The sequence below is a fragment of the Strix aluco genome, chromosome Z (assembly GCF_031877795.1).
Source record: "Strix aluco isolate bStrAlu1 chromosome Z, bStrAlu1.hap1, whole genome shotgun sequence".
In the NCBI taxonomy this organism is placed as follows: Eukaryota; Metazoa; Chordata; class Aves; order Strigiformes; family Strigidae; genus Strix; species Strix aluco.
Window position 1 is genome coordinate 41177825 of NC_133971.1, and position 27617 is coordinate 41205441.

The 27617-nt window shown below is 43.4% G+C and overlaps 1 protein-coding gene across 1 annotated transcript; it reads right to left on the bottom strand.

The window, feature by feature from the left end:
* Window positions 1-2531: 2531 nt before the first annotated feature.
* On the bottom strand, window positions 2532-27067 carry LOC141918781 (poly(A) polymerase gamma-like). Its single transcript, XM_074813645.1, has 7 exons — window positions 26976-27067; window positions 25263-25421; window positions 25125-25191; window positions 24719-24800; window positions 24528-24637; window positions 23276-23335; window positions 2532-2768 (listed from the first exon to the last, which is right to left on the bottom strand). Exons 1-7 carry the CDS (start codon window positions 27065-27067, stop codon window positions 2532-2534), a joined length of 807 nt encoding a protein of 268 aa, XP_074669746.1.
* Between the last annotated feature and the right edge of the window lie 550 nt (window positions 27068-27617).

Here is a 27617-nt window from a genome sequence, read left to right on the forward strand (position 1 = left end):
CATTAGCATGTTTCTCCCATTACGAAGTCCAGGGAGTTTGCATAATGTTTTCTACTTGCAAAGGCAGAATATTAACAATCTGGACAGGGATCGCTACAATGAGAGATCAGAAAGAATAAAACCAGGAAGGTTAATTAAATACTGCTGCTGAAGCAAAGCTGCCCAGCAGGCTAATGGAGTTGCTGCGCTTACTTATTGCTCATGCAACAAGGATTCACCATGATGTCACCACTTAAATGCATAAATGATGGAAATCTGCTTTTCCACTAGGACAATCCACAAAGTGTCTCCTTTTCTTTCTGTTTCCCTTGGAAGAAGGATGTCCCTCTATCAGTCACTATTTCTGTGGGCTTCAACACTGCTGCCATAGCCATGACTATTAATCCCCTTGAACTTCACCGGAAAAAACTGTTATGTCAGTCTGAGGAGATTAGAAAGAAGGAATGATGTCCTCAGAATGATGAGCAGTTAAAGATGCTTTCTTTCTCAAGCAAGGAAAGAAATGCAAGCAGATATAGTCTTTGTTGCAGGGTTTACAGTACATAAAGACTTGGTCATGGCTCCTAAATCCTACCAGTGCTTTCTGCATAACATATTTCTCTGTGTCTACAGTGGTATGAATAAGGTAGCAGAAGTCCTAGCATGAGCCTTGTGACTGTAAAGGTCTGAAGATGGTTATAAATGATCCTAGCTAAAGGTACCTCTGCAAATCTGTTAGTAGCTCTCCATTACAGGTATCATGGACAAAAGCTGAGGTTTTGCCAGGTGGATACAAAAGCTGTAGAGAGAGCAGTCATCTTCAGTCCTCTCTCTTCAGTGTGCCTTTCTGATTTGCTCTTCTTCAGAGCACATCTTCTCTGCATCCAGACATCACTTTGTAGGGATAATCAGAGCTCCATGGCTGGTCACAGCACTCTCTCAGTGCAGATTCACAGAGGCAAAATAAAACAGTGTGCTTGACGCTCCTTGAAGACCTACACTCACATGGAGATACATGCTTCATTGAAGACACTCCTTAGTTGACTGACCCTGAGGAACTGTCCAATGGCCTTCCCTGCAGAAAGTTTATTCATTATAAGAGACCATTTTTAGAGTGAAAAAGTATTTTTTTTGCAAGATAAAATGCAGCATAAAGGATAAAGCCATGATCTGGAAGGGTAAATAGTACTACCAATAGCATATGCAACTAAGTCAGACATGTCTGGCAAGTGGGCTTACTACTGTCTCCAGATTTTTAGGTAGTTGCTTGCTCAGACCTCGGGAACAGCCAGCCATAGATCTTTTATTGAGTGTTGAGCTGCACAAGTGCTCTGCTGCTACTGCAGTACTACTGGTATTCAGCCTGTGTAGTGCAGAGCTCAAACCAGCCTTATGGAAGGGAGTGACATCCAAAATGTGTCCTCTTCACAACTGGCAACCCAAGAAGGGCAACATCTGTGGAAAATCTGGAAAGACAGGACTAAGCGTGTTGAAGAAAATGGCAAAATGGAGTAAACAAAGCATATGGTAAGAAGGAATAAGGAAAAAATGTGTCAAATCTTGGGAGGAAAAAAAAAATAGGGAGAAAGCAACAAAAAAGACACATCTTGCATATGATGCAAAGGTACAGCTAGAAATTGGAGTTTAAAATCTGAGACCTGGTGGGTTTTTTATATGCTGTAGTGCAATATATTCCCACACTAGCTTGTCTCTGAAGGCTGCCATAGTGCAAAGGGGACATTTTCTCTGTCATACGTGGAGACTGACTAATGTCCTGACACAGAAAAAAATCAGTTGGTCTCAGCCACGAAGTTGGTGACTCTGCTTCTGAGATCTCCTTTCAGTAGGCAACAGCAGCAGCAAGGAAGGCAAAAGAAGTTTCATTCTCAAATGAACATGAGGTTTGAGACCTGACAAGGGATGATCACACTACCAATTGTGAGGAGCAACTTTGGAGAAGCAGTTCTGTTTCCTTCTGCTTTGACCACAGTGAAAGAGTAAAGAGAGTTGGTAAGAGCTCATCAGCTGAATTCAAAGCCTAAGTTAGGTCAGATGAAAAGACAAAGGCACATGTACTGACTATTTGATTCACCTGCCTATTATTGGGGGGCTAATATGCTCCCTGATACAAAAGACAAAATGTTCTCCTTAGAATCTTTAACAGAACTCAGCTTCAATTGGTTTTACTCCTGCTTTATGTAGGAAATGTCATTCTGCTCAGCAGTTTGCATACAGCAAAACAAAACATGTGAAAGAAACCCACACCAGCAGCAAATCTAACTAAGAGGGAATTGTCCAGATCAAAGAAAGTGTACATAATTCACCTTTATTTCACAAAATGTGAATGTTTCTAACTGGAAAAACTCAATTAGCTGCACATTAGCATCCAGGCGCTACTTATGCCAATTTATGTTGCCTCCATGCTGGCCTTGGTTCAGCTCATTTTTCAAGGACCCACTTCCAAAGAAAAGCATTTTGTTTAGTTACAGTTCCCTCTCTTCTTATTGTTGTTTTTTCCTTTCTTCTCTTGATTTTTTTGTTTTTTAGACTCCCTAGTAACAGCCTGTGCTGAGGACCTCAGCATTCAACCTTCTGCCTACATTATCTTCCATCATCAGCGCATGTTTATTGCTGCTGGGCTGGCTGTTGTGATTAATCTGTATTCTGGTACGCTCATCATCCTCCAGTGTACGTCCTCTGCTGCCCACTGACTTCAGTCTGCCTTTGGCTGTCTCAGGAAGATGTCCCCCAGCATGTGCTCTAAGGATCTCTTTTTGCTTCAGCTCTTCCTGTTTCCAATGTTGGTTCACTTACATGTAATTTATCTTAAAGACATTTGCCAAAGTTACACGTTAAACCATGGATGTCATTGTCAATGTCCTCACATGTTTCTTGTTTGGTGAATTTGCTTCTTTACTCTGGTTTTCAGTCTTTACTGGTATGCATACACTCCTTTAACATTTCTCCCCTCTCAAAAGCATCTCCGTTTGCTTGCTCCAGTAATAAGTTTTCTTTTCCTTGAAGAATCAATCTTGACATGAGTTACATATTTGTCTAACTCTTCTCTTTGTCTAAAGGAAAAGTTCTGGTTGCTAAGCAATAGTTGTCTCCATATTAAAAACTCAGAACAATTCAGATTTACAATTTTAGTCAGTGACAGCTAGTGTGTAAGTTAAAAGAAGGTGCTTTTAGCTCTGCCAGTAAGAAGTGACAGGGTGTCCAGCTTTACTGATGTTTCATTCCTTACAAAATATAATTTAATCCAGGCGCTGCCTGATTTAGCACCACTGTAATTCTACAGACTAGAGCAAATTTACCTGATAGAGAAGAGAAATTAGGATGACATCTGGTCTTGGGCTCTCTAGATGTGTTCCTGGAGTTGTTCTTACTGTAGTAGTTGAAGATATATGTAAGTGCAATGTCAAGCATTGCTGAAATTGAGCCTCAAACTGCTTTTTGTCTAAACAGAAAAAATGACATAACTTGACCTTCCTAGTCTGAAATCAGGAACAAACATTGTAGGTTTCTCTCCCGCAGCTGAGCTTCTGTTTATGCCAGCCCAAATATACCCTTACCCATAAACTCCTAACTGACTAATTTGACCCCACTGTTAAAATTAAAAGATAATAGAAAAAACATGATGGGATCCCTGTTTAAATAGCCTCTACAGATTCCATTTGCTCAGAAATAGCGAGGTCCTACCCTCTCCTTCTCCAAACATTTCTGAGATACTTCTCAAAAGCTTGAAGAAATCTAGTCACATTTTGACTCTTACCACATGTCAACAGTCTGGATCAGAGAATACAAAGAGAATATTGGAAATTCTGTCTCTCCAGCCAGTAAATTACCCACAGGCAGAGAAAGGCCAGTGTTGCTCTCAGGAGTCAGTCTCTGGGAGGAAGGTTGACTTGCTCTCCCCTTATCCACATGCCCCGACTGGGCATCAGTCATCCTCTGTACTTCACAAGGAGTTTGGAGTTCAGTTTTAAGCGTAAAGAGCCTAGAGCAGCCCAAGGAGACAAATGCTGCATATGCTGTGTGTCTGTGGCCTCCAAGGAAGTAGCTCCCTCAGCACTGAGGGAGCAGAAGAATGGCTCTGGCTGCTGGTGGCATCAGAGCAGAGGAGGTTGACCAGACTGAGGTCACCAGCTCTCCTGGAGGAGGACAGCTCATGCGGGACGGGTCAGGCCCAGGGCAGAGGGCTTCTCCCCATGCTAGGAAGCTCTGTGGGGAGAGTACCCATGGGTCAGACTGCAGACTCCAATGTTGTGGCTGAATGCAGTAAGCCTGTAATAATTCTCTCATCCTGGAAGTTACTCAGTGCCCTACTTCATCAGAAACCAGAGGTCATATTACTGTATCTTGTCAATGCTAAACTGAATAGGAATGCAGAACAGCTGGCAAAATCACAGAATCAAACAATCATTCAGGTTGGAAAAGACCCTTGGAATCATCGAGTCCAACCATCAGCCCTACTCTACAAAGTTCTCCCCTACACCATATCCCCCAACATCTCATCTAAATGACCCCTAATCACATCCAGGGATGGTGACTCCACCACCTCCCTGGGCAGCCTATTCCACTGTCTGACCACTCTTTCTGGGAAAAATTTTTTCCTAATGTCCAGTCTGAACCTCCCCTGTTGCAGTTTAAAGCCATTCCCTCTTGTTCTGTCACTAATTACCTGTGAGAAGAGACCAGCACCAACCTCTCTACAATGTCCTTTCAGGTAGTTGTTGAGAGTGATGAGGTCTCCCCTCAGCCTTCTCTTCCTCAAGCTAAACAGTCCCAGCTCCTTCAATCTCTCCTCATAGGATTTATTCTCCAGGCCCTTCACCAGCTTCGTTGCCCTCCTCTGCACTCGCTCCAGCACCTCAATATCTCTCTCGTATTGACGTGCCCAAAACTGGTCACAATACTCCAGGTGTGGCCTCACCAGTGCAGAGTACAGGGGGACTGTCACCTCCTTACTTCTGCTGGTCACACTATTTCTAATACAAGCCAGGATGCCGTTGCCTTTCTTGGCCACCTGGGCACACTGCCGGCTCATGTTCAACTGCTTGTCAATTATAACCCCCAGATCCTTCTCTTCCAGACAGCTCTCCAGCCACACCTCCCCAGGCCTGTAGCCATGCAGGGGGTTGTTGTGGCCCAAGTGCAGGACCTGGCACTTGGCCTTGTTGAAGCTCATCCCGTTGACATTGGCCCACTGATTCAATCTATCCAAGTCTCTCTGTAGAGCCTCCCTATCCTCATGCAGATCGACACTCCCGCTTAATGGTGTCATCTGTGAACTTACTGATGATACACTCTATGTCCTTATCAAGATCATCAATAAAGATATTGAACAGAAATGGTCCCAACACCGAGTCCTGAGGAACACCACTTGTGACCGGCCGCCAGCTGGATTTAGCTCCATTGACCACCACTCTCTGGGACTGTCCATCCAGCCAGTGCTTGACCCAGCAGACCGTTCGCTCATCCAGGCCATGGGCAGCCAGTTTTCCTATGAGAATTCTATGGGGAACTGTGTCGAATGCTTTTTGAAAATCCAGGTAGACAATATCCACAGCTTTTCCCTCATCTAATAGTCAGGTCATCTTGTCATAGAAGGAGATCAGGTTTGTCAGGCAGGACCCACCTTTCATAAACCCATGCTGACTAGGCCTGATCCCCTGGTTGTCCATTATATGACTTTTAATGGCACTAGAGATGACCTGCTCCATGATCTTCCCTGATACCGAGGTCAGACTGACAGGTCTATAGTTTCCTGGATCCCCTTTTCTGCTTCTCTTGTAGATGGGTGTCACATTTGCCACCCTCCAGTCCAATGGGACCTCCCCAGTTAGCCATTACTTCAGGTAAATCATGAACAGCGGCTTGGTGAGCACATCTGCCAACTCTTTCAGCACCCTTGGGTGTAACCCATCCGGTCCCACAGGCTTGTGTGCATCCAAATGGTGTAGCAGGTCTCTGACCACCTCCTCTTCAACTGTGCTGACCTCACTCTGCTTCCCCTCCCCATCTCCCAGCTCATGAGGCTGGGTGTCCAGGGAACAGCCAGTTCCACTGTTAAAGACTGAGGCAAAGTAAGCTTGAGCACCTCAGCCTTTTCCTCATCCTTTGTTACTCTGTTTCCCTCTGCATCTAGTAAAGGAGGGAGATTTTCCCTCATCCTCCTTTTGTTGTTAATGAATTTATAGAAACATTTTTCACCATCTTTAACAGCTGTAGCCAAGTTGAGCTCTAGCTGCACTTTGGCTCTCCTAATGTTCTCCCTGCATAACTTCACTACAACTTTGTAGTCTTCATGAGAGACCTGGCCCCTCTTCCAAAGGCGATAGATTCCCCTTTTGTTCTTGAGATCCAGCCAAAGGTCCCTGTTTAGCCAGGCCGGTCTCCTTCCCCTCCTGCTTGTTTTTTGGCACATGGGAACAGCCTGCTCCTGTGCCTTTATGACTTCGCTCTTGAAGTATGTCCAGCCTTCCTGGACTCCCATATCCTTCAAGGCAGCCTCCCAAGGGATTTTGTTAACAGTCTCTTGAACAGGTCGAAGTTAGCCCTCCAGAAGTCTAAGGTGACAGTTTTACTAACTCCTCTCTTTGTTTCTCGAAGGATCAAAAATTCAATCATCTCATGACCACTGCACCCTAGACAGCCTCCAACCTTTACCTCCCCCACAAGCTCTTCCCTGTTCACAAGAAGCAGGTCCAGAAGGGCACCTTCCCTGGTCGGCTCACTCACCAGCTGTGTGAGGAAGTTATCCTCCACACATTCCAGGAACCTCCTGGATTGTTCCTTCTTCGCTGTGCTGTGATCCCAGCAGATACCCGGGAGGTTAAAGTCCCCCACAAGAACAACGGCAAGTGACTGCGAGATTTCTCCCAACTGTTTGTAGAAAGCTTCTTCCACCTCACTGCTTTGGTTGGGGGGTCTATAGCAGACTCCCACATCAAGATCTGCTTTATGGGCCCTTAACCTAATCCAAACACTCTCAACCCCGTTATCACTATACTTGATTTCTGAGCTCTCATAGCATTATCTGACATACAGGGCCACTCCACCGCCTCTCCTTCCTTGTCTATCCCTCCTTGTAGCCATCGACTGCAGCACTCCAGTCGTGTGAGGCATCCCACCATGTTTCTGTGATATCTACTATGTCATAGCTCTTGTGCTGCATCATGGCTTCAAGCTCGCCCTGTTTGTTGCTCATACTGTGTGCATTGGTATAGATGCACTTGAGATGAGCTAGTGAATCCAACACCTTTTTGTGAGTGTGGGCCCCATTACCTATCAGACCCTTCTCAGGTGCTTCCATGGTTTATAAACATCTATCCCTTCTCTCAAATGAAATGGCAGAGGGAGAGCCCTCACTAGTCCACCATCCAAATGGTTGGCAGATTGCAAGGCCCATGAGGAATCCTAACTTAAAAGGCCTTTAATGTCAACACTTTGGCGGCTTTTAGGTGTCTCTGCATATCCTTCCTGCAGCTCAGGAATGCTGAGCTTTTTGTCTCGCAGTATTTCACAGTTGTTTTCTTCATTTTATTTTAATGCAGATCATTGTTTGTTATAAGGGCAGTGAACTTGAGCGAATACTTACTTATTCATACCCTTTTGCAACTCTTCCTACTTGACAAAGACATGGGCATAAATCCGATCTTCTGTCACATCTTTATTCCAGAAACAATCTTCAGAATGAGCAGAAACTATGATCAGAAAAGTGTATTGCTATAGAAAATATATTGCAATTTCTTGCATTACACAAACTGGATGCTTTCTCTGGGGATGAGGGAACTGCTTTTGAGTTAACCTTGTCCCCACTCCTCCTTTCTTCCTGGGATCAAATTCACTCCTGACTTCTCTACCTCCTCTCCCTGGACAGTGCAGTGGGATGGGAAATGGGGTTGCAGTCAGTTCATCACACATTGTCTCTGCCGCTCCTTCCTCCTCACACTCTTCTGCTCCAGCGTGGGGTGCCACCTGTAGGAAACAGTCCTCCATGGACTTCTCCAACTTGGGTCCTTCCCACGGCCTGCAGTTTTTCAAGAACTGCTCCAGCATGGGTCCTTTCTGTGGGGTGCAGTCCTTGGGGTCCAGGTCCTGCCAGAAAACCTGCTCCTGTGTGGGCTCCTCTCCATGACCCTCAGCTCCCTGACAGGAGCCTGCTCCAGCACAAGCCCTCCATGGGCTGCAGGTTCCTTTAGGGCACATCCACCTGCTCTGGAGTGGGGTCCTCTGCAGTCTGCAGGGTGGATATCTCCTCCACTATGGAGCTCCACGGGTTGCAGGGTGAGAACTTGCATCACTATGGTCTTCACCAGGGGCTGCTCTGGCACGTGAAGCACCTCCTCCTTCTCCTTCACTGCCCCTGGTGTCTGCAGGGATGTTTCTCTCACATATTCTCACCCCTCTTTTCCAGCTGTTGCACAGAGTTTTTTACCCTTTCTTCAATGTGTTAACACAAAGGTGCTACCACTGTTGCTGATGGGCTCAACTTTGGCCAATGGTGGGTCCATCTTGGAGCCTGCTGGAACTGGCTTTGCTCAATGTGGGGGCAGCTCCTGGTGTCTTCTCACAGAAGCCAGGCCTGCAGCCCCCTCCAACCCCCAAACCTTGCCATGTAAACTGAATTAATGATGTTAATAAAGAGCTTTTGAAAATAAAGTCAGAATAAAACTATAATTTGGTTATAGTATGGGTTCAGATATCTTATTTTCAAAATCCTCTTACTTCCTGTATTTGTGGTGTATGAAAGAAAAGGAAACATCTAAGAAATGTTTTTTCTAGACTTCTACAAGCCCAGCAGATATAGAAGACACTTGTAGCTTCACAGAAACTCTTCTTCTGTGAGATTTCAGACTCTGAAGTACGGTAATTGAGAAAATAATGATAGCAATTTCTTCCAAAAGTAGGTTTTTCTAAAATCTTATCCATAGAAATATCTCATTCACTTTCATTTTTTGGTCACAATCCCTCTGCCTCTTTTCAGCCTTTGTCATCTCTCAGTAAACAGAAGAAAAAGCATGCAATGTTCATCACTTAAAAACTCCTTTATGCATGACTGATGCAAGCTTTAGTCAATCTACAAAGCTATAGACACACCTATCATTTCTTAGGGAGCACAAAACTAAAGGTTAATTAACAGCACGTTGGTACAATTAGCATGTAATATTAGATTTTGAGCACAAAGAAAGTAGTTTTCTAAGAGCATCACAGTAGTCATTTTTAAACACCTCAATTTAAAATGTAAACTATCTTGAATACCTGGAATGTGACAATTTCTTATGACTGGTCACCTGGCACATTTTCCTCTTTTTTTACTTTTATTACATTAAATTAGAATATTCTCTCTGCAGAGAGCTTTCTGGGAAGCTCCTAACATCTGCTCTTGCAAACCAATATTTTGGATGTAAACATATTTTCCATAGAGAAATCTGTATTTTTGTTGAAAATATCAAAATAATAAGGAAAAATCCCAACAATTTTGGGCTATAGCTGGCTGAATTTTACCATCTGATCTTTGTTCTCTTAGAAGACACCATTTTGGAATGTTAAAACAACACAAGGAGGTGTTGAGTTTGACCGAATTTCGATGTTAAGAAAAAAATTAAAAATACTCTAGTATTAGGTGTTTCTTTGACTTGAACAGAACATTATCTGATGATGATTTTAGTGATGATGATAATGATGAACTAATATGTATTGTATGAGTTTTGTAACAGGAGCTGTCAGAAAAATCTTTGATTTGTTTTCAATTAAATTTTGTATTGACCCAAAAGGAGTCCGGAAATGTTTTATTCTATGAAAAGCTCTGTTTAATTAAATTTATTTTAATTTACTTCCACTTAATTTGATTCAAAGACATTACATTTAATTCAGGGCTAGTCAGACCAGAATGACACAGCAGCAGCATGAAAGGGATGATCATGGACCCATTTTGTTCCTGGGGTGCAGTTGTTATCTCTCACTATACTGCTTCACAAGTCTCCTACAGAGAATTAATCACTTTTAGTATTATTCATGTGAGTTGCCCAACTTTCTTCATAGAACTAGGGGTACCTGCAGTCCCTGCCCACTGTGAGGGAAGGGATTTCAATCTAGCCCAGTGTCACTGGGTCAGGAAAAACAATCAGGGTACAGAGACCATAGTATGTAGAATAGTATATACATACATATATATATATATACTGAAAATGTATAACTGCAATAGTTTTGCTGTGTCAAATGTGTTTAATCAGGAGTCAGCACTAGCACCAGGCATGCAGGGGAAACAGATCTTGCCTGAGTGGTGATGGGGAAACAAAGGGGAGCTGTGTTTACCTATGGATTCATGACAGATCCTTCAGTTACATGAGGTGTGCAGTTTAGCTGCTGCACTTTGCCCACTCACTCCAACATTGCACTTGGTTTCTCAGGTGAGGTGTCCCTGAAAATCCCCTGAGCACCCAGGTCTCCTGCACAGTCCTGTCCCACAGCTGATGCCCAACCCATCGCAGGCTCCTGACTTACCCTGGGTCAGCCATCCAGGGCTTGGCCAACCCAACTCCTAGAAATCCTCCTGCCCTTTAAACCACACCAGCTGGGGAAATCCTGCTCCACACCACAACAGAGATGTGGAGGAGCAAATGCTAAATATGTGTAGTGATTTCTTTCTTTAAGGCTCAAAGAGTTTAAGTATTTGGACCTTAGGAAAGAACTGAGGTCACAGAGAGATCAAGGCTCTGCTCATGCTTAGGAGGAGAGTTGAACTGTTCATCTGGAGGCCAACAGACATCCCAGACTTCCATCTTCTGTAGGCATCCTAAAGCTAAATATTAAGTCAGCTCTAGAGTGAAAAGAAATACAGAAGCGTCAAAATTAGTCTAGAGTACATACCCACCACATACTGTCTTGAAGAGACTTATGTTCCAGAGTTTGGAAAAGCTTATTTAGCTCAACTGGCACATCATCCACTCCAGTTTTCTTTATTTGTAGTAATAACAGTAATAGTAGCAGCAGTAATAATAATGACAAACATAAAATAAAAAATAAAATATAATAAAAACAAAATCTTTCCATTAACTGAGACAGAGGAAGTGGATCTTTGTAAAACTTTCTCTCATGAAAGAAAAATAAAACCCACTGAAACTGTGTGCTTCTACCAAGACTCTTTATGAGGAAAAAAAGAAGTGTGTTTTATAAAAGGAAGCATAGAGTGAGATAAATACAAGAAGTACCAATTCCAGATAACTCATCCTGAAAGAAAAAGATTCAGTAGGATGTCATCTGGCCCATCTAGAGAAGAAATTCAGAGTGGCAAATACAAACTACTGGGTTTTGGCTGGTGTATTGCCTTCCAAAGAAAGCAGAGCCAGAACAGACACTTTGATCTTTCTCTGGCAATTTTATTAGTCCTGTTTGTCAGGATACATCTCTCCAGGTCACACCATCTGTTTAGAATCACAGAATCATAGGATGGTTTGAGCTGGAAGGGGCCTTTAAAGATCATCTAGTCCAACCTCCCTGCCATGGGCAGGGACATCTCTCACTAGATCAGGTTGATCAGAGCCCCATGCAAGTTAAGCTTTAACCTTGAACACTACCAATGATGGGGCATCCACAACAACCCACAACAATAATGAGCTAACCTGTCCCTGTGTCTCACCACCCTCATCATAAAAAATTTCTTCCCTATGTTCAATCTAAACCTACCCACTTTCAGTTTAGAATTGGTGCCCATTGTACTGTCATTACAGGCCCTGGTAAAAAGACTATTAACCTTATTCTTTGGTGTTTTTTTTCTTTTCCTTTCTCTGTTGTTTTCCTTGCCTTTGCTGCAAGGACTTTCCAGACAAGATTCCACCCAGTCTTTCTACCCAAATCTCATTGCGGTTATACACTTATAATTTCAGAGGGGTCAGTAGCACTCTTTCATATTTTTTCTAGTCCATGAACTTCATTAATAGTGACATCTCTCATTAGTTTTCATGCATATTTATTTTGGTTCATAATGACTTACTATCTTTCCTGTTGTATTTTGTTCTACTTTCCTAACCCAAATCAATTAACATCATGTTCACTTTGTAAAGTGACCACATACTCGAAATCTGCATGCACTACACTGAAAGTCTTCCATTCTTCATCCTTCCTGTTGAATTGTTTATGTTTTATGTTGAATTCAGAGATAGAAAGGTGGCATGAAAAGAAAATAAATGCAAGCAAATACTCTAGGTACCTGGAGAACATTCTTATCAGCATTACAGGTATTCAGATATTGAAAGAAAGAATGCGAATCTAATTCTAATTACAGTATCTATGACTAACCAGTAATAGTAACCCACAAGAATTAGTGAAACGAGTAAATGTGAGCTAAATGCTGATGAACCAGAATATAACCATGTTGCTGTAAAATACTAGAAAGCTGCTGACTCCATTATAAACTTTGATGTATTCTGTTAAAAAAAAATAATAAAATCTTGCTTATGCTAACATGTTTTAATTTTTCCCCAATGCCTTCTACCCAAGCAGTGTCCACCACATCCCCACCATGCTATGACATCTAATTAACTGCAACAATCAAAGATAAAGAGTGGATAAGCTTGTTCATAAAACTCAGCCTTCTGAAAGAATGATTTCTGTTAAAGACACCATCAGCTCTTTGTGATGAAATCTCTTTCCTCCATTAGTTCCCAATTCTCATAAACACTACACAAATCCATCCTCAGTGCAGGGTCTTGTGCTGACTGTCAGTTGTTGTCATGGTGGATTTTTTTCTTTATATTGTGCTTGCTTGTGTTGATTCTGAATTCTGACCACTCAATTGCTCTACTTTTCTCTTAATTTTCAGATTTCTCAGTCATAGCTACAATGTCACAATACAATGCTCCTGACAACTGCCTTCTTTTTGCCAAATTTCAGATGTCTTGTCAAAGATCAGTTCTGAATCTTTCATTTCACCTTTATTGCCTCAGATCAAATGATCTCTTACCAGCCTTGTAAAATTGTAAAATCAACTCTTCAAGATGAAATCAATTACAAGTCACTCTGTATTTCCAACCTTATTTTTGTAGTCTCTCCATCACATATTCCACATTTTTATTTTAGAGAACAGTTCATGTATTTTGATGGTACAGCTTAAAATTTGGGCTCCTCTATCTGTTTTAACCTATAGCTAATAAATGCAGCAAATACTTCAACTGACTTTTCTACTGTGATCTGGAAAGACACAGATGGAAATGGTATTTGAAATGTCTTCCAATGACCTCTCTTCTTCTATGGAGTTTCGGCCTAGATACACTGTTCTATCTAGTGCTGTTTAGTCTGTTCAGGGCATTAGTATTTTTCTTTCACCTTTCTACCATATACTGCTTAGGGATCACTATAAGGCACCAGCTGATAGACATCAATTTTATTTGTCTCTAACCAAGCTGGTTTCTTTCAACTATGCACTGTGTTTCTCCATTACTTCCTGTGAACCTTTTAAAATAAAATACTCAACAAAGTGATTACAGATGTAGGTCATTTGATCAATCAAAAACTTAGCAGGTCTTGAGGACTGAGGCTGAAAAGTCACAAGTTGTAATAAAATTAAATAAGGAGTCAGCAGGATCTCAGCAAAAAATGCCTCTGGTTTCTGAAGGAGCTGCCAAAGGGTAGAGGTTTCCAAAGGGCAAGAATGAGTGAGGCAACTTTCACTGAAACCATTAGGATCCATTATGGAAACGGTTTGAACAATTCTTGACCAAATTTAGGATTCCCAGGAAAAGCAGTTAAAAGGTATGTAAATGGGAGGAGGAGTCCCTTTAAGAAGGGTGACCAGATCAAACACCAGGAAAATATCTATGGGACCTGATCAGATACATTCATGGGTCCTGAGGGAACTAGATGATGAAGTGGCTAAGCCACTATTGATGATATTTGAGAAGATGTGTCAGTCTGGTGAAGTTCCCACTGACTGAAAAGGGGGAAACGTAACCCCCACTTTTAAAAAGGGAAGAAAGAAGATCCAGGGAACTACAGGCCAGTCAGTCTCACCCCTGTGCCCTGCAAGATCATGGAGTGGGTCCTCCTGGAAACTATGCTGGGGCACATGGAAAATAAGGAGGTGATTGGTGACAGCCAACCTGGCTTCACTAAGGGCAAATTGTGCCTGACAAATTTGGTGGCCTTCTACAACAAGGCTACAGCATTGGATAAGGGAAGAGCAAACTGAAATAACCTACCTGGATTTGTGCAAAGCATTTGACAGTGTCCCGCACGACATCATTGTCTCTGAATTGGAGAGATGGATTTGATGGATGGACCACTTGGTGGATAAGGAACTGGCTGGATGGTTGCACTCAAAGAATTGTGGTCAACAGCTCGATGTCCAACTGGAGAGCAGTGACGAGTGGTGTTCCTCAGGGATCGGTGTTGGGACTGGTGCTGTTTAACATCTTTGATGGTGACATGGACAGTGGGATTGAGTGCACCCTCAGAAAGTTTGCTGATGACACCGAGCTGTGTGGTGCAGTCAACACACTGGAAGGAAGGGATGTGCCATCCAGAGAGACCTTGACAACCTCAACAAGTGGGCCCATGTGTACCTCACGAAGTTCAAGAAGGCCAAGTGCAAGGTCCTGCACATGGGTCAAGACAATCCCAAGCACAAACACAGGCTGGGGGATGAGTAGATTGAGAGCAACCCTGCAGAGAAGGACCTGGGGGTATTAGTGGATGGAAAAGTGACTATGAACCAGCAGTATGCACTCTCAGCTCAGAAAGCCAACAGCATCCTGGGCTGCATCAAGAAAAGTGTGGCCAGTGTGTCAAGGGAGGGGATTCTCTGCTCTTGTGAGACCCCACCTGCAGCACTGTGTTCAGCTCTGGGGCCCCCAACATAAGAATGACATGGACCTGCTTGAGCAGGTCCAGAGGAGGCCACAAATATGATCAGGGTGCTGGAGCACCTCTCTTATGAGGACAGGCTAGGAGAGTTGGGGTTGTTCAGCCTGGAGAAGAGAAGGTTCTGGGGAGACTCTATGGTGACCTTCCAGTACTTAAAGGGGGCCCACAGGAAAGATGGGGAGGGACTCTTCATCAGAGTGTAGGGATAGGACAAGGGGTGATGGTTTTAAACTGAAAGAATGGAGATTTATATTAGATATACGGAAGAAATTCTTTTCTGTGAGGGTGGTGAGGCTCTGGAACAGGTTGCCCAGAGAAGTGGTGGATGCCCCCTCCCTGGAAGCGTTCAAGGCCAGGTTGGATGGGGCTTTGAGAAACCTGGTCTAGTGGAAGGTGTCCCTGCCCATGGCTGGGGGGTTGGAACTAGATGATCTTTAAGGTCCCTTCCAACCCAAACCACTCTATGATTCTATGAAAATAATGAACTAGAGGAATAGATGTTCAGCTGGAGTTCAGAAGAGCCTGTCTCCATTCACAGCATGTCTCCATTCACAGAGGCCCTTGACAAACTCCATCACACTTGTTTCCACATTAGAAAGGTGGTACTTTGGATGTATTTTTTCCACTTCCTTTTCCCCTTACTTTCTTTAGAAATAGAGAATTAGAAAAACAATAACAAATGTAAAACTTGCCTTTTCTGGTAAACTAAATACCACAAACAAACCACTCTCTTGCCCTCTTCAGTCTGCTCCCTTTTTTGTCTGCAGGAATTGTTTTGGCTCAAAATTCAATTGGCCAAGGTGGGAACTAAAAATTAGGGGCAGACATGTTTTTCGGCAAATGCAGGCTTGGTTTTGTATCTGAAAATTAGTCTAAAAGAGAATGATTGCTACAAAATCTGTTCTCAAAAACATAGGTAGATGGGTAGACAGATAGATAGATAGATACATATAAAAGCTGTTGTTCCTTATGTCTCAAAAAATGTTACATACAAATTTAATATAATTTTATATTAACACTAGAAAGTATGTCCAGCAGAAACTGAAATAAAATAACTGCATATATTAGTTATATATAATCAAGACAGAGACTCAATATCTATATTTAAAAGGAAGCAATATAGAAATGTTACAATAACATGCCAGTTGAATATTATCATGAAGAAAAAGAAGCCATATTTCAGGAAAGTAGTAAAGTAGTGATTAGACTTGGGGCAAACAAACATTTGTGCTACTCTGTAGATGCACTAGAGGAAAACTACAGCTGCTATAGGTTTGCCTTATTTAAGTACTTTACCTACTTTGTTCTCCCAACTCATAGGTTCTTGTCCATAACCTCCCCAAAATTCATTAATCTGACACCACTGAAAGCAATGGAGTTCAACTGAACTCTACGTGTGGAGAACCTGTCATTAAGTAACAACCCAACACATGGCTCCTTAAAATTATATCTGATTTTCTTTTCTTTATTCAGCCATCTACTTTTCTAATAGATTTTCTTTAACTAATCTAAGGCTCCTTTTCAAAAAATTTTTTGCATTTCTCAAGCTGTATCAGCTGATCAGTAAGACTTGTTCTACAGAAAAAGTAAATTAAAAAAAACCAAAAGTAAAATACTTAAACTAACTTACCATTTCAACTGAAACATGGCATTATGTGTGCAAGCTTCAAATCTGAATGCAGCAACAGTTTGTCCACACACTTGAACAAATTTCAAAAAGTTGTTTTGCCATCATTACCCATCCATACAAGCAAACATAAATATGTAAAAGAGACAGCTGCAGCATATCACAAAAAAAATCTTCCTCACCACTTCCCTTTGTCCTTCATAAGAGCATTCTAAGGCACCACAGCTTTGATCTGGGGATCAAAACTAATGCCAAATGCAACTAATAGTGCTTACTGAAGTCATGACAAATTAATTCCCTGTTTGGGGCTCTGGAATTGACTTTTGTCTTCCTGGCCTGTGAAGAAAGATGCATCACTTGAGAGAGCAGCAATAGTAGCAGTAAAGTCATTGCATGTGACAGTAGAGGGTGTATTGAAGTGATGATTTAGCAAGTTCAGAGTATGAAATGGATTATTTGAATCAAAAAGGGCTCAGCTGTGGTTTGGATTTCATGGGTGTGCAGGAACATACAAGGAATGGAAAAAAATGTCTTGCTCAGAATAAGTGGGAGGGGAATGTGTCCTCAGCATCACTCTTCCCCTCAAAGGTAAGGGCTGGAGCAATCACTATGGGCCGGAGCCAGAGCAGTGCTGGCCAGCTGCCTGTCGACACTTCTTACACTGGGCAGAGAGGGCACGGTCGGACTCTCAGATGAGTCACCCTCTGTGGACACAGAACAGTTGTTTTCTTGGAGTTCTTGTGCATGCATAGCCATGTGCACAGAGATAATGTCTGAGATGTGAGTAACCGCAAATGATTCTGTGAATTAGGAGCTGCTTGTTCCAACACAGACAGACCTTTTTTAGCTATCTTGCCACTTTAATGGACATTGCCATTGCAATAATCAAAATAGAAAGAGAAACATTTTGCATCTGCCCTTTGATGATTGCAAAGGATGGCAGAGTCTCTGGTCATGCTAACAAAACATGGGCAGTTCCCCTTTCAAGCCTTGTAGTATCTGTACTTTAACACAAATGGACTTACAGCTGTTGGCAATCAGCATGTTGGAAGTGGTTAATACAAATACATTGAGATACCAGAAGACTCTTGCCCTACCAGACCAGCAGGAGATACATAGTCTATCCTCTGTATGTATGTATTTTGCCAGAAATTGCTGGAAAACCTAATTTAAAGTACATCTTGTTGGTTTTTAGTAAGCTAAGGAAGGGAAAGCAAGTCAAAAAATGTTGGGGAGGAAATACCTGTAAGCAATACCAAACAAAAGGTCTGACCCAACTCTGTCTAGGATTGCCAGAGTAGTTTTCCTTATTCCCTAGAAGCAAACTGTAATCCAGCATGTTGCACTGCAGAATGTCTGTAGGATGTTCTCTGGGAAAACTGCTGACAACTAGATCACCTGGAATAAAAAGTTAAAAGGGACATTTTTATCTATTACCAGTTTTACTTGCCCATACTGTCCTTCTCTCTTATATATATAAGTGATACGGAGTATTACAGAAAAAAGAAATCCAAAGAAATAAATGTGTCGTGGTTCTTTCCTCTGGTGCTGTCCTAGCTGTGCTTAGTGAAATATTACTGTGCTCTTTGTTAATTAGTAAGTGACTCCTTACTTTCTGTGTCACATGCAATTTGACATGTAACACAACCTCTCAGTGTGCACATGTTCTTACATATGAATGTCTAAAAAACAGATATAGCCCCAGTGATTCCAGCTGCGGATGTTCTTCATGGTGCAAACACAAAGACGTCAGTTAAATCAAACGCCAATCTGCCGACACATTTACTTAGAGTGTTACAGAGGCTGCAGCTTACAGCAGAAAAATCAATGGAGTATGTGTTCAAATGTTTACTGTCAAACACGTGCTCAAATAACATGCAGAATTGTGGTTGTATTTACTAGAGACAGACATGGACTTCGACATGCATGCTAAAAAACTCCATTGGCACAAAGACAAGAACTACTAATCACACTGAATGAAGTCACTTGATACTCCTCCCTCCAGCATAGGACAATATAGAATCATAGAATCATTTAGGTTGGAAAAGACCCTTAAGATCATATAGTCCAACTGTAAACCTTAAACCTTGTGTTAAGTGTGAGCCCCATTACTTAAACCTTAGTTTCCTCCAGGGAGGGAAAATACATTGCTTTCAAAGGTACAGGACAAATGCTTACACAAAGCGTGATCTCCTGACAGCAAAATGAAGAAGAAAACATCAGGGTGCCCTGATTTCCTGTATCTGACTCCCAAGATAACAAAATGGACAACGAGACGGCCAAAAAAATGATTGGAAGAGAGAGGCTTACAGGGTAGTAGTTACCAAGTTGTACCTGGGGGCTGGTGACAAGTGGGATACAGCAGGGGTCTATCCTGGGATGTGTCCTGTTCTTTTTAACAAGAGGCTGAGGCCAGACTCCTCAAGGAGGGGCCTAATAGGAGAACAAGAGAGAATGGCATCAGCTGAAACTAGAGAGACTTGGGCTGGAGATAAAGAAAAGCTTTTTCCCCACAGAACAGGGAGTGGTGGAATGGGGACCTGGAGAAGTTTTGCCACCTTGAAGGATTTCAAGCTTCAACTGCCTAAAGCCCCAAGCAACCTGGTCTGACCTCATGTATATGACTCTGCTTTGAGCAGGAGCCTGAAGGAGAGACCTCCTGAGCTGCCTTCCAACCTGAATTATTCCTCAGTTCTATAATTTTCCCTGATCAGTGACTGCATTGCTGTTTGTCCCTATTTTTTCACTGATACTTAGGCTTTAACTAGTATATGACAGGCTGTGCACCTAATTTTTAACAAGTCTGTCAGACTGTGGGTAATAGGATCTATCTTATCTATGAAAGATTCATTTGAGATTATTTATATGTGAGTTGCGTTCCATCTCCTAGAACCTGCTCACTAGCAGCACCGTGGCTCATGAGCAATGCCTTGCTGAGGTTCACAGAAGTGCTGGCTGGCAAGATGTTTTCCTGAGCTGCTCCAATAGAAACGACTGTAACGAACAGCCCTCACTACATAATAGTTTCCCCGATTTCAAATAATTCATCCATGAGCTTCTTAGGTGCACTTGTAGGCATTCATAGGCATTCCAATTCAGACAGTTGTTTGAATCTACCTCTCATTTTGCCTGACAACGTAGCAAGATGCCATTCATAAGTCCCAAAAGGGCTTGGAAGCCCCAGTCTCATTTCTTTAGAATGAATTTCTTTTTTCTTTGTTTTTATTTTTTTCCCATTCCAAGTTTCATCAGTTCTCCAAAATTTTCCATAATCAAGAAGTTCATTTTATGGTCACCCTGCATGTCTCTTGCTCTCTCTAATGCATCTGTAAGCACTGGATTGTGCACATCATCTTCAGCCACTTACCAGTCCTCAAGGAATCTAAGAAAATACCTGAAGGTTTAATTCTTCCTCTGGATGTTTGTTCACTTTCAGTCCATATCTTTGTAGTTGTAAAAACAGGTATTGATGTTTGGGTAGTATTTGGGTAATAGATTGACTGTGCCTCTCTCTGACTGTGTTTTAGTGTGTCCCTGCATAGCTTTGGTCTTTTGTCTGAAGCTGGTCTGCTCAATTTTTGTGATCCTTAAGGATAAAGTAGTTCATGGCGAAAACTAGATGTCTTCATCTGAGTTCATACTGATAACACAGTTCATGATTATTCTGGGTCAGGGATTGTCTCTTTTATGCTACTACGGTGCTTGTGGCTGAGTCTGATACTTGGTCAAGGCAACCACAGCTCTGGAAACTGGTGACACCCTCTGCTGCTGACCCATCCGTGAGCCCCAGTGGGACATCCCGTACCATAAACCTGGCATCAGTTTTAACCACGCAGTCCTCACACCGGGCATTCTTGAGGCAGGACATTAAAGCAAATCAATCTTACCTGGCTCTGATTTTTCTGACCCAGGAAATCTGTTCCCCGCGTCATGTGTCAGCAAGTACTGGGAAGTGAGTTAAGTGTAGACCACTGATGTGCTGTAGTGAGCTGGCTGGAAAGCCATTCTATGAAAACACAGCCCTCCTTGCTAAGAAGAAATGGGAATTATTTAGGAATTGTTTGTTACTGCTGTGTGCTGGGGGTACTAGTTGGGGACTACATCCCCCCTGTGTTAGCATGGAACAGACATCTAGTTCTGGGCTGTCACAGCAGAGCTGGCCTTGTGAAAGGTGTGGGATCACCGCTGGATCTGGGATGCAACTGCTTTCCAGAATAACATGAGGAAAGCTGCATGCTTTTGGCTGAACTCTGCTCTCTAGGGGAGCGAGAAAACTGGCTGTAGCAAGCTGGGGGGAAGGAGAGGGCTCTCGCAAACAGATATGAACCCAGTGCTGGTCGGTTACTCAGGGCTGCTCGGGCAGTAAAAGGAGGGGAGGGCTGTGTCGGCCTGAGTCAGGGGATGGGGCACAGCCCAGGCAGTAAAGCTTGGATCTGAGCGGATAATGATAGTTTCAAATGCTGCAAAGTGCCTGGGCACGTGGAGGTCTGGAGAAGGAACAGAATGGAAACTTCTGGACTTTGGGACTCGGAGGGCAATGAAGAATGTGCCTTCAGGCTCAGGGGACTGAGTGCGGGGGCTGTGGCAGGTGGGACGAGGCTGTGCCTGTCCAAATGCACAGCTACCTGAACTGTAGCCACCAGCTTCCAGTAGCACCATAAAGTGTGCAGGGCTTGATCTGTCCCTGAGCTGACTGTAAAGCGTCAGGTAAACCTGTTCTCTGATGTTTGAATGCTGGGGCAACCTTGCTCTGGTTGGGAAACAAGGAGCTTTGGAGGCAATACTGTGACAACAGGAGTGCTGTAAAGCAACAAGAGGGAGCACTTTGTTGAATTGCACCGTCAGACATCGCAGACCTTTGATGTGACAAGGGGAACAGCTAGCACAGGGCAGAGGGCACAGAAATTGTGTCCTAGGTGGCTTCTTGGGCAAGACTGACTTTTTGTCAAGGACTTGGCTTGCCCGCTTCCTGCTGAGCTTTGGGATGCCGATCTCAGAGCTGGCTCTATTTCGATGGAGCTCTGCTTCCGAGCTGCCCTTCAAAACCTTGTGGAGAATGTACCCACAGGGGGGACATGAATTGCTCTGTATTTTGACCATAAAGATACGGGGAAAAGAACAGGGTCAGCTGTAAGGAATAAACAAGATGTTATGTCAGATGACTCCCAGATCTTATTTTTCCTGGGTGTTAGGTCTGCTGTGGAAGGCAGGAGGAGGGAGTGGGAGCCTGGGTCTCCTCAGCTTTGTGGGTGCCCCTTTTCTGAATCCTGGCTCAGCAATGGGATGCTTGTTAGGAAGCAGGGATCAAGAAGGGAGACCTGGGCCAAGCTCTCTGCTGGCAGAACTGTGCTGAACTCTGTGCCCTTGCACCAAGAGATAATTTGCCTCCAAGTGCTGGAGGGCTGAGCAAAAGCTCCTCGCGGATGGAAAACAAGTTGCTCCCCCCTGCCCTTTCCTTTTTCCTTAAGGAAAGAGGGAAAACCCTACCGAAGGTGGGATCCCTGGCACAAAAGCTGAGTTGTGTGGAGGTATTTTCAAATCTCGCATTACCTCTACGAAACCAGAGCAGAAGAGGAAGGTCAGGGTGGCTGAGCTTTGGATTTAGCTTCCGCTGTGTCTCTGACAAGCCCATGGGCCCATCCTGCCATACATGAGTATGAGCAGCACAGCCCACTCGAATACCTGCCAAAGTCAGTGTGTCGGATCAGAGGGAGCTCCTCTTCCCCAGGTTCACCAGCTGGAGAAGAGATGGTGTCCATCCTCACCCTGCCTCGGGGCTGTGGCAGTCGCCTTCAGGAAAGGAGTGGTCTTGGTCTGGATCTGGGCAGCGGAATGGGATATTTACCCTGTGACACAGAGGTACCTCTCGGGCAAAGCCAAATACTAAGAGATTTTTTTGACGAATGTTCATTTTCCTTCTGATTTCATGCTGTCTGAACTGTTTTGTCAAATCTTGACTGTTCTCCCCAGCTGTCTATCACCGACTCTCATGTTTTGATGGCTCTTGTCACAGACAGCCTGGTAAAAAGATCTTGGTTATTTTTTCTTTCCTTTTTTTCCCCTTTGAGAAGTCTCATGAACTTTTTGCAGCTGTCCTGACTCTCCTTCCCTGTCCTCCCTGAGCAGCAGCGTGGCAGTTAGAGCTGGCCACCCCTGGGAGGAGGTGTGCTCTGCTGGCTGTTAAAGAGTTGGCAGTGCTGTGCGCTGTGCTCATCTCCAAAGCTTCTCTGCTCTCCCTGGGCAATGGATTTTAGTGTTCTGCCATTCCGAGTACAGTAACATCTGTACAGATACAGAACCTCTAGTTCATGGATTGGGTTCATGAAGCCCTGATTCTTTTGATCTCCTTTGGAAGCTCTATTGCCCCACATTTTCTCTCTACCCTGATTTGCAACAAAGCATTTAGTCTGCTGACATGATTCACACAGTGAACTACCCCATACCCATCCCTCTGTAGAAAGCCAGCTTGTCAGAGCTGGGAGGAGTCAGCAAGGACCCTGTCTCTGCTCCCACTCTGCACAGTCCCTGGCAGATAAGTGCCGTTCCAGCAGGCTCCCCTGCTCTAAGCACAGGGCAGAAAGGGGTGTCCCTGATGTCCCCCCACCTGCCAGGCTTCCTGGGGGCTTATTTTCCTATCAGCTCCCATTTTACTGCAGCGCCTTCTCCTGGGATTGGCTGTGGTCAGGACATTTAATTACAGTTTCCTGAATACACTCTAAGGTACCAATAACCTTGTAAAACAGCATGGTTGGAGCTCCCTGGAGAAGTTCCCCTGTTCCAAAGGAAGAAAAAAAGCAAAACGCTTACCTCAAAGCCATCAAACTCAAACTTGACAACTGGTACAGACGCATCTTCAACTGCCTGTAAAGGAGCGGATGACTGTGTAAGAAAACATCTTTTTGTACTTTCATGTTCTTCCTAAATGGTGATAAACTACAGAATTTACACTGCTAAACTACTTAGTATAACGACTGAGTTGCTTCCGAACCAAAAAAATTGTTAGTAAGCTGCAAGCAGTATGGCACTAATACGGTCTAATACTGGCTTTAAAAAGTTCCTTAACCAGGAGATTCAGAGGCTGATCCTGTGCTGTAATGAACCAGCAGTGCACAACGAGCCATCAGTGTCAGTGCTGGTAAGGCACTTACCTTGGCCGTGAGGAAGAAAAGCAAGAGATTTCTGTCGCTATCTTACTACTGGTTAACATCCAGAGAAATCTAAAAAGTTCTGTCCACATCTGACAGTGCGCACTAGCCTCCCTTATTTTGATTTTCTACCGTGCCTGAGGGGCTGTCAGATACCTTATGGGACAGTTTTCAAAGCTGCAGACCCCTTGTCAGAACTGTGCCACAGCCCACTGAGAGTCTGTTCTCAGGGGACAGTCATCCCAGCAAAGGCTCATTCGCTGTGCACATGAAGTCTTTCCAAATGTCTATACGAGGAAGACCAGGCTAAGAGGAACGCTTCTCAGGAGCTCAGTGTCACAGGCGAGGTGCACAATACATCACCCGGGGGTGATTTTACAAAGCAGTCTGCACGTTCACAGCGCAGCCCCTACTCACTTGATGTCAAGCTGACAGCGTGTGTCCCTTCTGCAACGTCTCGGGCTGAGTGGCCAGAGAGGAACAGGACCAGGGGAGAATGAACTAGAGGCTCTAAAGTACATCCAGAGGGACACCACGGCAAAGGCGCTGACAGAAGCCTTTCCACATCCCCTTCAACTGCCTTAGCTTTCAGGCTGCCCCTTCCTCTTGTGCCCCTTACTAGACCTAAGATTAAAGCAAGGCTCCTAGGGACAACCTTGCTTTCTGATACAGCTGACTCATTCTCAAACCACGGGCAGGGGAGAAGTGTACCACAACGATTCTTATGTGATGTATAGTCACTGGAAAGGAACCAAAAGCTTGACTTCTCATGCTGCAGGAAACAGTATTTTAGAATGTGCTCAGAAACAACTGCTTTTTAAATTTTGTCTTGTAAGACAACCACTACCAATAACATGAACATTCTTATTGTAGGAGTTGTACAATTATCAAGGAGAGCACTCAGTTGCTCTTATATTTTTTATTTCCTCCTGATGTTTTAGTTTTTCAAAGAATGACTGAAAAGAATGTGATCTTTCTACATGTCTAGGAGCAACAGAAACAGCATCTATGTCAGCACCTGCAAAGAGACTCCATTTCTTGTTATTGTTGGAAGTCACTTTCAAAGATTAGAGCTATCACCAGACAATGAAAGTTTTGCCTTTAGTGTGTACTCCGAGCCAGTAAGATCCAAATGTAAATATTTTGCCACCAACATTCGCTACTGCTGAAGGGAGAAGATTCTGTGGGTAGAAGAGAAAGAGTTTACTTTAGAATATAAGATACACATTGATCTATGTGCAAGTTCAGGCAGCATACGAGTTTTTTAGAAAGACTACAACAGCCTCCATAAACCACGTCTTCTCACTCCCGTAATGAGTTGTTAGACTTCAAGATCTTGATCTGAAGTATCTTTTATACATTATTTCAACGGTAGTTGCTACAGCTCTACTCAATACTTAAGGAGAAAAAAAAGTTGTACTTTAACATAAATCCTAGTAGTATGGCCTTTGAAAGAAATAAAAAGGCTTCAGCCATTTTGATAAGAACATATAAAAAATCCTTACCTTGCTCTCACCAAGTTCTGAAATCCTTTCTTTGACCAAGTTATTCAGTTTGTCAAGAACAACCAGCCTGTAAAGAAAACTCATGTTAAGTTTGCCCTATTACCCAAGAGGCCAACAAATTTGACAGTCATGTTATACCTGTGATTCAGTTCTCCCCCATCTTTCAATACCCCAGATGGCTTCATTGCTTCAAGTAGCTTCTGAGTATGGATGCAATCCATATCCTTAGGAGGAGCCAAGCTAATCGGAGAGGTAATTCCATAGTGCCTTTGAGGTTGGTTCTGCAGCTTAGAATGGCTGTGGGAGAAAATAAAATACTGAAGGCTTCATAGAAGAAGAAAAGACAAACTTGCTGGAAAACTTCCTTCAGTTTACAGGTTTCCAAATCAAAATCTGTTCTCTTACCCAGCATTAACACAAATGAGAAAAAAATTGTCCTGCTTATGACTTTCAGATAACTTGACCTAACTTAGAAGTCACAACTACTTTTTTAAAAAACATCTGTGAATATAAGAAAAGATCCAAGTTGATACCATCTTAATACAACTTATTTGCATTGCTCTAGACAGTTAGAACTGATCACCAGGAAATGAAAAGGTTTGAAATCCACTAAGGGTGACACTACACACAGCAGAACTTTTGGACACATTTCAGTTTCGTATCAGTTTTGATTTAAGGATGTTCCCATCAGCTTCCTGCTAACATTAAATAAGACCATTTAACACTGGCTTCTTTTAGTTAAATGTATTTGCTGTGCTTCTGATTCTGGAAGGGCATTGTAGTTGATTGTAGAGGAAGGAGATATAACAAAGTGATCTGTTAAAGAGCTGATGCAGTAAATTCAGCATTGCCTTGTTTTTGTTTATGGAAGAGTATGAATGGAAATATCAAACAATCTGCACCTAATTTTGCTAGGAGAGCCTCATGCACTTAACACAGTGTTCAATTTTTAGAGTTCAGAGGCTTAGCTGTACATAGATCTGTTTTATCTAAACCCAAGAGATGTATCTCAGAATATAAAGCGGCACAAGTTAAGCTCTGTATGCAGAGGGTGCTCAAACCTGGCTTAGCCAGCTCACTGCCCAGTTAGGCTGAACGGGACACCAGGCACCTGGGTTTGGAGACCCAGAACTCCAATTACAGCAAGGCATAATTTGTGCCTCCAACCCTCTGCTTGTCCTGCATGTTTAGACTTATTTGCAATCAGAAGCAGCACAGGACTGACATGGCAGGACAACATTAAATTAAAGGCAGCATTCGCATTTTCATACACCACAGAACCCTTGCTTTAGAAAGGGAAAAATGGAGAAAACCCTACTTTGCAGTACCAGCTGAAACCAGGAGAAAGAAAGGAGCGGGACAGGAGGGAAGCACTGTACTGAATGGATCAAGGGTCTCTACAGAAACACTAGCAGCAATAGGGGGAGATGCATTGAAAGGTCTATACAACCCATCACACTTGTCAGAGTCCACATCCAGACCCTAAGGCTAAAGGGATTAATTATGCCGTTATTCAAACTGACTATTTTTCTACTTCACATACAGACAACTTCAAATATTACATGGGTTAGTCACAGAATCATAGAACGGTTTGGCTTGGAAGGGACCTTAAAGCCCATCCAGTCCCACCCCCCTGCCCCGGGCAGGGACACTTTCCACTAGCCCAGGTTACCCAAAGCCCCGTCCAGCCTGGCCTTGAACCCTTCCAGGGAAGGGGCAGCCACAGCTTTGCCCCGCCAAAGGTGGTCCCACCAGCAGCCGTGTCCCTCCTCCACCTGGGGGACATTCCTAGTCACATGCTGCCCTCCTACCATCCTCCTCTCCAAGAGGGGAAAGAGAAGAGCCCATCACCCTCCTGTCAGCTCATTCTCATCCGAGGGGTGCTGAGGAGCCGGACAAGTGTCGCTTGGCTTAAGCTGGTACCGGGAGCGCTTGGCACACATGGTTAATGGCAGCAGATGGTTTTGAGCACTCGCCACAGCTTACTGCCATGTCATTTTGGGCCAACAGAGTCTATCACAAGCTGGGTCCTAAAGTGACCGAAATACCCCGAGACTACTCTGCACCACGGTGTTTAGATGACAGTGCCCCACTTCCATTCGAGCCTGCAAAAAGTTTACAGTAAAACCATAATGCTTTTGTAAATGAATCTTTGGAAAAAAGCTTGCTTCCCAACTGCCCTGATGTCTTGTCATATCAGAGCCCTTCTCTGAGATTAGCACGTGCATCATTTCGGTACTTTTCTGGGTTGTCTCTCTGTAGTGCCTTTGTTGAAGGAAAATAGGTTTTATCTTGCAAGATACTTTGTAGAAATACAAACTGAACTTTTGTCCTGAAGTTTCAACAAACTAACAAAGCAAAGGTTTGGTGTTCAGACACAAAGGTACTTTCAGGGAAGTAAAAATTCACAGGCCTTCAAGCCTGAAGCTTTTCCTCAGGTGCAATTCTAATGTTAAGTGGAAATGAAGACTAATCAAGATTATCTTGATTGCT